At 39.1% G+C, this 12,090-nt stretch overlaps 1 protein-coding gene across 1 annotated transcript; it reads left to right on the top strand.

Moving 5' to 3' along the window:
• The first annotated feature begins 8,511 nt into the window (after positions 1-8,511).
• Positions 8,512-10,184, top strand: foxq1b (forkhead box Q1b). The gene has a single exon (XM_030133131.1). The coding sequence runs from the start codon at positions 8,718-8,720 to the stop codon at positions 9,600-9,602; it is 885 nt and encodes a 294-aa protein (XP_029988991.1). The 5' UTR covers positions 8,512-8,717; the 3' UTR covers positions 9,603-10,184.
• The last annotated feature ends 1,906 nt before the right edge of the window (positions 10,185-12,090 follow it).

Raw genomic sequence — 12,090 nt, 5'->3', positions numbered from 1 at the left:
GTAGCACAATCTTGTCATCTGAGTGATTGGATCCCTCAGGACAGGATCATGAGACTTAGTTCCATGTGTCGTTGCTGCACTGTTTGTTTGGAAGCAGAGGTGGACACACCCAATACTGAATGATGACACTTTCAATTTCTAAGTACCTATATTCAGTGACTGAATAAACATGTTAAGTTGATCACAATTTGTCCACAATTCATTCTCTAATGACCAATGCTTCCCTCTTTAATATGAAGTTAACCCCAGACCAATTAATTTAAAATATCTCCAAATATACATATTATTCTGACCTGTGCATTTTTAATGGCGCTAAGTATATATTTACCTGCATGACACATAGAGAATAGGTAAACTCAGCACAGAAAGGATCCAGTGCAACTGAGTATTGAACCTGGAATGTCATGGATGTGAGGCAGAAGTGCATACACATATTTGTATGTAAGGCACAAAAGACATATGGTAGTTAGAAAAACTTTAAGAACAAAACAGAGAAAACTTAAGTGTTAAAAGCAGTATTAAAATAGATGCCATCTACTAGGTGAATAAATTACAGGGGGCACCCTGAATGACATCACACGTGTTTTAGGTGCTTGTAGTGCCAGGCTGCCTTTCACCTGTGCTTCACCCGTACTTCACCTCTCAGCTTAATAACTTTAATTATACCTCTGTTGGCTTGGTTTATTTATATGTATCTCTTTTTTTTTCTCTCTGTTGGTCTGGCAGGGTGTGAGCACCTCAGGTAAGAATGCAGAAGAACCCAAAATAGCATCGTATGGCTGCCAACTGACTGCAGGATATGCAGCTTGATTTGATCAGATTTCATCTATTAATCGCTGACACAGAGGCACCAGATTTACGCTCACGAAACCAGTCTTATGAAAACTCTGAATCACCGTATGTATTTGTCTCTGTAAATCTGGGAATCAGTGTTATTTTTTTTATATTACTGACAGCAGTGGCCTATGAGTGCTTTTCATTTACAGACTTCTACTTGCACCAAATGCATCACATATAAGGTGTCATTTACACTAAGAAGCCTGGATTCATGTGCAAAACACTTGTGGGATGGCAATTTTTTTTATCGTCACCACTTTTCTAAAAGCATAATTAGTTAAACAAATAAATAAAAAATAAGGCAAATAAGGGAGCTTTCTTTGTCAGTGCTACCTAAATCTTGCAGCCACATACAGCACTGACTTATCATAGTTAGTGTAAAACTGTCCAGACTGTCTCAGGTTGAAAGCTGTGTATTGTGTTCACGGCTGCAGAGGAAATAAAGTTCCTGTTTTTATTGTCTCAACAATGTCTCATTTCCATCCTTCATCAACAAAGCAGTCCAGACCTTAAGGATTGCAAACTAGGCTAAATTCATCTAAAGAAGCCAGCATGCTCCCAACTGCAACCCACGGATTAAAAAGCTCCAAATCTAAAACAATATGTAAGTGTTATGCTTCCAAAGAGTCACGATTGGTTGAACGAGTCTGGAATTGTTGTAAATTTTAGAAAATTGAAGGATACATCGTCATAGAAAAGCAATTTTAAAGGTACAATGTATTACATTTGGTCATCAGCTGATGTCAACTTACTCCACTTCCAAACTAACAGATGCTAGCTTTTTACAACTTTTGCACTTTTGTCTTCATATGAGAGTACAAACATGGGAGCAAGCATAAGGATTTTGTGTCAGAAAGGCAAGTGATATTGTTTTAATGTATGCTACAATCCACTCAGGTTTTAGGAAATAAATGAAATTAATGTAAATTTCTCAACACTATACATGGATCCATTGGCACAGATTATTTATCTCTTTAAGTTAGCTAACAGTTATGATGTTAGTTGTTGGTTGTATTGGATGTTGTTGGGTTGGCTGATGCTTTCTATAGATTTGTATATTTTTATTGTCGGACTGTCATGTTGTTGCAGATGTATAAGACTCCTATGAAATCTTGTTGCTCTTGGAGTTGATGTTGTGCATGTTGTCAATTCTTAAGTATGGGTTATTGAATATAATCTTTTTAAATGCATTGTTGTTATTTTTTGTCCATTGTAGCTGTGTATTCCAACCTCATGTTAATCCCTGAACATGTTGCTTACAAAAGTCAAACACATTGAACAAACTTAAATATGTCCTTTCACTAAAGCCTTATTGTCCCCACTACTTTTCGATGTCTTTGGTATCACAGCAGATAGGTGCCAACTCTTTGTTTGTCGCTGCTAGGTGTTCAGGTGTTCCTCTGATTATATGGACCGGTTGCCCCCCACCATTTATCTCCCTAAAACACAAAGGTATGATTCGACAGAAGCGCAACAAAGCAGGCAGCAAACGTTTAGAAGGCTGCATTGTTGGGTAATTACAGTAATCACTGTTTGAAGAATAAACTAGATGGAATGTGTGCGTCTTACTCTTCTGTTTCACCGAAGCACATGCGCAATCTCACACTTTCACACCCACACCTGAGCTGACGCACAGCTGCAGACAAACACCCACATACACAAACGACTGCCTACTGTGTTGAGTAAAAAATATGAGTGGAATTGGTGTGGTATGTCTGACTTCTTGGCGTTGGCTGTGAATAGACTCAGTGCAGTACCTACCTGTGAGCCCCAATGAAGCATGTCTACTATCAGCGGCCCCTGTCACAAACTAGATCTGTTGCAGGGAATCTTGGGAATTTCAACTACGCAGTGCCTCTTGTTGCCCAGCTCACACACAGTCTGTACTTTGTTTACACAAAGACATGGGGGTTGGACACCCTTCACTCACTGAGAAGAAAGAAAACAGAGATGAGATACAGGTAAGAAGTCATCCACAGACGTACAAACAAGGGTTAGCGTGCAGACTTCTGCAGAGGTGTGGCTATTTTTGGAGCAGCGAAGGATTCACCCAATGAATTTGCATGACTCAAATTCCACTCATGTCAGCACTTAAAAGAGATTTCACCTCTCGCTCAAAGGAGACACTCTAAATCTGTGTGCTAAAACAACAAGGTGCCAATTTTAGTAGACACACGATAACAGGTTATATAAGCAGATTCTACACTTCTGACCTCAACGACCTGGCAATTAAAGCAATTTCAATGCCTTAAAACTATCAGCTTCCATTAGAACCTTAAGGTAAAAGATGATCCCGGTCTTTTCGAGTGATGTGACTCTCTTAAATAAGCCATAGTCCAAATACCTGGAGAGAAAAATACGATACTTTATTGATCCCTGTGGGAAACTGACTTTCCACTTCTGATTTCAAATTGCCATGTGCAGGAATAAAGCTGCAAACAGGTGTACTGCTTTTCATAGCCAGTCGTTTCAGCGCAGGTGTGTGAAGCTGCTTTGGCAAAATCCCTGAAATCAAATACAACCTCATCTCAAAAATACACACAAACACACCTACCAGCAGCCAAGTGGTGTAAAATTCTCTTTGTGTCTTGTAAAAAGTGTTGTGCAGCGGTGGTGATAATGATAGCACATACGCCGCTGCTGCTTTCCTCAGCTCTGATTTTAGGCTCACAGCAGTCAGCCTCCCAAGTTTCAATGAAAACATTTTGGTTTCAACTCTACAGCTGCTGTAACAGTGGCTCGGTGACAGAAGGGATGGTTTCCAAAAATGTAGATTTGATTAGAGGATGTTCGGCGACCTTTGGTTTCTCAGAGATCCTATTAGCCTCATCACTTCTGACAGTTTATCATATCAAGAGATTTTTAATCTAAGCTGCGGCTTTATCTTGTAATACAATTTTAACAGAAAACAAAGAACGGATTTAAGGCTTAGGACTTAGTGTTTTCACTGTAACCCTTTAGTGTCCTACAAGTGAGTTCAATTCAATACTGAAATTTAAGATTGTCCATTCCTAGATGGGAATTTATTTCGTTTCATAAAAATGCTCATAAACTTTGTCTTACGGCCATGACTAAAGAGAAATTTCTGTTTTTACTTGGAACATATAATAAAGTTATCCAATTATAAAGTCTAAATATACAGTCACGGAAAAAAATATTAGACCACCCCTGTTTTCTTCAATTTCTTCTTCATTTTAATGCCTGATACAACTAAAGGTGCATTTGATGGGACAAATATAATGATAACAACAAAAATAGCTCATTAGAGTTTAATTTCAGAGCTGATATATCCATTGTCCATGTTTTCTTGATAATAACCAAAATCACTTCAGTTCTTACATCATTATCTATGGCATTGTACTGACAAAAACAGTGCTTTTAGGCATTCTATGTTTTCTTTTCTGTCTGTTTAAGTCACATGATACACACAGGAGTTAGTACTTGATTGCATAACCATTGTTTTTGATGACTTTTGATGGTCTAATAATTTTTTCTGTGACAGTACCTCTTAGTTATTATTATAGAAATACACTGTTTTGCTATAAGTGATTTCATAATGAGTACTTTTAACAAATATTCAGCATTTTTGTCAGCTAGAACATTTTTACCCCCTTTAGTCAGAACTTTGAAACCTTTATCGTAATAATAAACAGAGATCATTCATCATAAATCAATATGCAGGTAATACATTAAACAGCACAGAAAATAAGCTAGAGATAATAAAGAAAGTTAAAGAATAAAGAGAAAAACCTCTTTCCCAGTCAGATTAATGTTGACAGGTTTACCTTCATCAAGTCTGTGGAAGACCATGTGATACAGGTAAAAGTGTCAAACTACAGCTTAGATGCATAAAATGTCACAGTATCAATATGAAAACAGCTGCAAATTTATATTTTCAGTCAGATTCATGTAACTCCTTAAAATCATGTTCACAGATTGGCTCAATCTCCAACATTTGATGAGATAACAGATAAACTTTGTTACCTAAAAACAAGCCATCATCAGGTTTGGAGACAGGATACAAGCTCCAGGTACTAGTACACATAATTAACCTATTTACCCTCCGAATTCTGTCGCTTTCACACACCCACACACAGAAATAGCTCTGAGGTCTTTAATCAAGTCAAGGTGATAATTAGGTGATAAAATTTAAACATGGAGACACAAAATCTCCTCAGGATGCCAAACAGATTTGTGCATGTCACGAAGAGATGCAGTTTACAGTGGCTTTGTTTTATACATAATGAAACTTATGACACTTGTAAAGAGACTCCAGAGGTATGTCTTATAAAAGAGTGGATGCATTCTGAACAACATGGGATATTTTGGATCATTATTGTAGCGTAATGTGTTTTCGTTTTGTGTGCCGCTTGTTTGGAGAGTCTACTGTGGATGATTTATATCCTGTACCAAAAATGTTTCAATAAATTAAACAAAAGGATATGTGTTTTTCTTTTTAGGATAGGTGCAAAGGTCCTTAGAGGTCAATTTGCAGTATTTTTGTTTGACATTCCCAGATTTTTACCACAGATTTACTCTGCAGATGTACGTATTAGTCCGAGCTGAGACAGGAGTGTCTGAGACAGTTTAATGATTATTACGGGCCTGAGGCCAAACTCATAACTCATGTTAACTTTCCAGACTCTCTTTGCAGTCTTATCCCAACTGAAAGGTGTTGACAGGAGACGAGACAAACAGATATTTGTTTAACAGGTATCAGAAGAATGTATTTACCTGAAACCTGTAGAGTTGTGTACTCTGACAAAGACAATGTAGCAGTGATTTATGACTCTGTGTATTGAAATATTTCAACTTCATTGTATGTTTTCATATTTAAACAGAGTACACTTTTACAGAATGACATGTTGAAATCCCTGCAGCACAAAAAGCATTTATTATAAACCTTGTGTTAAGTTGCTTTACATTTAGCAGCATGCTTCGGTGTCTCCAGTGTAGGTGGAGATGGAGGTTTCAGTTTGTGGAAGTTTGAGTGTTGTGACTAACTGAGTAAATGACCACCTATGTAACTGTGGAGGATAATATTCAAATAGGATGATGGGAAAAGAGGAGCGTTTTAGGAGTTGCATTTTTGGTGCTGGAAAAACACGAGGTTTGGACTAAGTAAAGAAAACTTTGTACACCTTTAGTCTGATTTATATATCTATTTGCAAAGGTGAAACTACTCCCCTACAACCTCAAAATCTCATTACATAAAAGGATGCAAGTATCATTTGCAAAATATAGTTAAATATGAAACATGATAGTGGTCATTGTGTTGATCTGTGATGTTAATTGATTTGTTTTATTGATGCATTAATAAAGACCCAAACAGCCACTGGCGACCAAAACCATCTACTGATGTAACTGTTTAATCCCTGTTGATCCACTAATCCTACCAATGCATGTAAATAATTGGTGTAAAATACAGTTTGTCATCTTTTCATGGTCATCAGATATGACCCATTGGGACGTTCAGAGGCTCCGTAGACACTGTGGAAACAGCATCATCTTCTGCAACATTGATTCACCAGTAAAACTCATGGACTTGGATCAACGACAGTGGATGGAGATGCTTGGTTTATGTTCAGTTAAGGATATATTTTGCTGAAAAAGTCACTTTCTTCAGTTTTGTCTGTTTTTCATTCAATAACCCTCAACTTTTTTCTGAGCTTTAATGAACATCTACATGACCAGTGAATTAAATACAGGAAAATGTCTGATTTTCGCTGAAAACATGCAAAATACAGAGGATAATGTCATAATAAATGAAGATAAATCACTTTAGAAATCTTAAATAGATAGAAAAATTCATTTGGGAACTGACACAAAAGTAGCACTGGGTCTTTATGGGTTAATGTGTCTTGCATTTTATTGTTGTACCTGTGTAAGGTTGAGGTCATTTTAATAGCGATGATGAAACTTTCATCTATAACAATGCATTATAGTCTATTAAAAGAGTTGTCTCTTAATTTTGTTGTACAAATGTATGACAATAAAGGCATTCTATTCTATTCTATTCTATTAGTTCATAATAAGCATTTCTAAAGTCCAGTTTTCTGCTCTGAAACACTTCATCCCTCAGTTTGTTGCAAAGTCAATGCTTGTAGCTGTATCACTGCAGGAGGGAGATGTAGTGAAGTCAAAGTACCTATAAATCTGTACAAAATCTATTTTCTGTAGAGCACAATTAACCCATATTTGCAGTATTAGTGAATCTGAATAAAATGAGTGAATGTTACTTTGTATGAATGCAAACAAAATGATTTAAGTAATTTTTGTGCAGTCCAACATCATTGGTATCAATATTTATTCAGCCTTAAGCTCCACATCTTGTTATTAGGAGCGGATCCCCCTTCTTGTTCAGCAGAGACATCCACAGCCTTCCTCTGTTTATTTGCATCATCTCTTCAAACGCACAGTAAAACGCCTGTTTTCCATCATTGTTCCATGTCTCCTCTGCGTGCAGGTGCAACAGTCTTCTCTCCTCTGAACTTTACACGACCTCTAAGGCAGACTATTTTTTTTTCCTCCTCTTGCTTAACCTGAGAGCTTGCATATCATTCATTATGTGGACCACATCCAAACCCACTCTGTTGTATTTGACTTGTGCGCCCGCGTTACTTCCCCGTTCCACCGGAGCGCCAGCGGAGGGAGTAACAGGTTGATACCAACAGCATTCAGCCCTGTCTGTTTATCCTGGTAATGCAGCCCAGTGATTTTTATTCCCGACAAATTCACTCCACGATGAAACCCAAACCCCTGGCGAACATCTCAGCCCTCAAAGACTCAAATGTTTAATAACTTTTGATCCACTAATCCTACTCAATACAGCGACATAATTCAATAAAATGCAGTTTCTCAGCTTTTCTGCAGCATCAAATGTCTTTTACAGATGCACCCAGTGAAAATGAAACACCACTGTCTTCTGCAACATCAAACCGAAGTAGTTTGACATATGACAGTGGTCGTAGATGCTTGTTTTTATGTAGAATTAATGATATATTTTACTGAAAATGTCATGTTTTGATGTAATAACCTTTGAATTTACCACGTTTTATGAACATGTACATAGTCAATAGGAAAACAGCTAATTTTGACAGCAAAAATGCAAAGAATAATATTACAATATATGTCGATAAATCACTTGGTCATGCTTAAATGTAGAGGAAAAACTCATTTGGAAGTCACCACAAAAAGTTCTGGGTCTTTATGAAATGAAAAGCATCAGAAAATCCTGGAGAGAATAAACACTTCAGTGGGAATATGATGGTTAAGACTGGACTGAAAAACTAAAAGTTGACTTTCATTTGATTTCGGCTCTTAAACAAACAAACAAACAAAATAAATAAATGAGTTTGATTTTGCAGGTTATTAAGCGCAAAGTGAGTGTGAAGCGCACGGAAGCTGCAGGGAACAAACACAGAAGAGGACCTAAAACACTGCTCCATCACACATAGGTAGAGTTGCATTTGACGCAAACAGTCTCCAATACCTGCCCTCTCTCGTCTCTCCTCCGTGTGCGTGTGTGTTTCTTCTTTGGTGTGACACGGTAGCGTCCACTTGTAAACACACATATATTCTACTATATCACTCAAACGCCTCAATGGGTTCGAGCTGGAAACCCCGCCTGTGGGCCGTCCCTAGCTGAGGCATTATATTATAGCAAGACAAGCGTGTCTCCGGAGACAGATCACAACTGTGCAGCTCCAGACTGAGGCTCAGGGTGCCTCCAGCGCTCCACACGAGTCTAACACCCAGACGCACAGTTCTCCAGCCAGGACACCTGTTCAGCTGTTCGGCTCAGACAAGACTCCGACACAGGAGACACACTTGAGATCATCCTTGTTTATTTTATTTTTTTTTAATATTTGGGGGCAAAAATGAAACTTGAAGTTTTCTCCGCGCACCACTTCGTGCAGAAGCCGTTGGAGTTGTGCATGGACGCAGAAGGGGGAGTCCCGTCTCCTCTGTCCGGAGATGAGCTGGGGTCAGACGGGGACTGCGTGGCCAACAGCCCGGCACCTGTCATCCAGGGCGGCGACGGCAGCAAGGGCAAGCCCTACACCCGCAGACCCAAGCCTCCGTACTCTTACATCGCCCTCATCGCCATGGCCATCAGGGAGTCCAGCAGCGGCCGCCTCACACTGGCCGAGATCAACGACTACCTGATGAAGAAGTTCCCGTTTTTCCGCGGCAGCTACACCGGATGGAGGAACTCCGTGCGCCACAACCTGTCACTCAACGACTGCTTCCTCAAAGTGCTGCGGGACCCGTCCAGACCGTGGGGGAAAGACAACTACTGGATGCTGAACCCCCACAGTGAGTACACCTTTGCTGACGGGGTGTTCCGGCGCAGGAGGAAGCGCATCGCCAAGAGGGCGCACAAGGAGCAGGAGAGCGCGGACATCCTGAGCGAGGACACGCGCCTCTCCGCACCGGAGGAGAGAGTCGGGGCCAAGTTCTCCAGCTCCTTCGCCATCGACAGCATCCTGAGCAAACCCTTCACACGGAGGGAGGAGGCGGATGCTGACACCTCTGGAGCCCGGCTCTACTGGCCCCCGGGGGCCCACATACTGCCTTACACTCTGAACTACCCGGCACAGCACACATACCTGTCCGAGGCTGCGTACACAGAGCCCGGCAGGGATGCGTTAACGTACCTGCATCAGACAGCACCGGGCATGGTCGGACCCGAGCCCGCCCTGCACGTGCTCAAGATGCCCAACAAGGCTCGGGCTTTCCATATAGACTCTTTGCTGTCATAAAGGACCCGAACTGTTCACTGTCTTGTATTTTTTGTTTGTTTTGTTTTTGGATCCATGATGTGCACTTTTGTGGGCGCTCTTATCTTTCAGTGCTTTAGCTGTTAAACTGTCTGGGACTGTGTTTGTCTCATCATAACTACTGTAAGACATTCTGCAGAGAAAAAAACAAACAAACATGGCGTGTTGTCTGTGTAGATAGAACTGTGTGGTGACTAAGCAAAAAGTTGCTATTATGCAGGACATTCCAGTGTGTGTGTGTGTGTGTGTGTGTGTGTGTGTGTGTGTGTGTGTGTGTGTGTGTGTGTTAGAGATGAGTGTTTGTATTCATGTATCCATGGTTCATTGTTCATTTCTACTGTTTAACGGCAACCAAATGCCAATATGATGAAATATATTCTATTAATCTATTTATATTTTCATGTTTTGTATGACCTGCTGTATAAAATATTGCTGTATATAAATATTGACTGAGCTGCGTTGAGAGTCACGTGGCTGCACTAAACGCATGGACAAACCCTGTGTCCCCAAGATTGATTCATGCATGCCTGGTATTTTTATGAATAAAAACGTGAAACAATGGGACTTACATGTTCAAAGCGTTATTCTTTACGTACATGAAGTGAAAAGGGCGGTTGACAGATCAGAGGCAGGTGTGAACAGAGATGGAAGAGGGTGGGGGTGGGGGGTGGGGTTACACCTGTTCAGCAGGAGACATAAAACGGAGACCAACGGTAGAGTTCGCTGTAAAAAAAAAAAAAAAAAAAATTAAAAAAAAAAAAAAAAAGGGAACTGTTAGTCTCATAATGCTTTAAAAATAAACTCACATTGTTGCAGGGATGTCCAAAGAGCACCATGAAACCCCAACTTCATCAAAGGGTTTCCTGTTTAACTGATGACATTAAAATAATGGAAGTGAATGATAATTTATAGAGCATTTCTGGTACATAGTAGGCATGTTTCACAACAGTTACAACTAACAAACAATGCACACTTCAATATTTATAATGAAGCGACTTTTAATCGTAAAACAGTCATAGCAAGTTGTTAAATATATGAGAATAAAATCATGGTTATGAGAGATGCAATAAAGATATGATAAATAACTAAATAATAATAATAATAATAATTTAGATCTACCTCATGTCCATCAGTACAATTATTCTACTCTGCTCTTTCCATCAGAAACATTATGATGCACTTTCTATTATGTTTTCTTTCTCTAAACCAATCCTGTTTATTCTAACGGCCACATGGTTAAAATTCCCATGCAAACATAATATCTCCAACACTCCCCTTCCTGAAGATTGTCTGCTGCTCCGATGCTCTCCACGGTCCTGAAACAGACCCCAGACTCAACTCAAATAATTCATCTTTTACACGTTATTTATTTAATATTTGTAATGTGCGTTGATAGACATCAGGACAAAAATGCAGGATATAAACTTACAATTCTGGCAAAATTTCTACTTTTCATCCGCAGTCCCGAGCAGATAATAATAAAACCTCAAACATTAGGAGTGATAATATACAGCTACAAATATACAGTACATGAGCAGATATACACCCATAGCCATTACAACGTATGAAAGACGCCATTTGGACCAGTAATTTTACTTTATGTGCTGTAAATATATTCTTAATGATGTCTCCGTGTAGTTTTTCCAGCTACATTTTCAAAAAGTGAGCAATGTGAGCCTGTTAAAAATCCCTGATGCATTATAATCTATTTTTTCTGTAGTTGATATTAAATAAATACAACTAAATGTCACAACCTTCTAAAGACTTACTACTGAAAAATTACAGTTACATTTTTTTTTTCTCAAAACGTAAGGGAAATGTAAGAGAAATTAATTGAAAAACATATGGCTGGGAAAAAATAAAAACATGAATATTATGTAGCCTAAAATATCTTTAATATAAGATAATTCATGGAAGTTCTTTCGACATATATACAAGTATTTGCTTTTACTCTAAGAAGAAGAAAATGCAAATCGAAATCTTCCATGTGTTCTATTAATTTTAAGGCACATATTTACTTATTTTTGATTTTATTTTATTTCGAACATGCAAAGAAAAATAAGACAAAACAAAGCAAATCAAGACATAAACACAATAACATTCAAATGGACAGAATCTATCCTCAAGCACATACAAGTCTGAATATTGCATGGTCGAAAAGGAGTAGGAAGAAGTATAAACTTATTTAATCCTACTCCTCAGTGCTTATGCTCATAAGCTCTGGTCATTTTTTGGTCCTAATAATATTCAGGCCACACTGAGAAGGCCTGTGGCTCATATCCTCGTGCTGTTTTTCCACGCATAAAGTGTCTTTATGTGTAACCTGCTGTACGTGGGATGTTGCGTGTCTTCAGGGGTGACAGGTGACAGGTGAGACGATGCTCTGTTTTCAGGGACAATGCTGCAACCTGCAGGTGAAACGTCGGAACCGCACACCTGTCTGCACGGTGATCACGTGGTCCCTCCCCTC

Source organism: Sphaeramia orbicularis, chromosome 4, assembly GCF_902148855.1.
Source record: "Sphaeramia orbicularis chromosome 4, fSphaOr1.1, whole genome shotgun sequence".
Classification (NCBI taxonomy): domain Eukaryota; kingdom Metazoa; phylum Chordata; class Actinopteri; order Kurtiformes; family Apogonidae; genus Sphaeramia; species Sphaeramia orbicularis.
This window is presented reverse-complemented; position numbering and strand designations above follow the sequence as displayed.

Coding starts and splice junctions, on each gene's coding strand:
- foxq1b (XM_030133131.1), top strand. CDS start 8,718: ATGAAACTTGAAGTTTTCTCCGCGCACCACTTCGTGCAGAAGCCGTTG.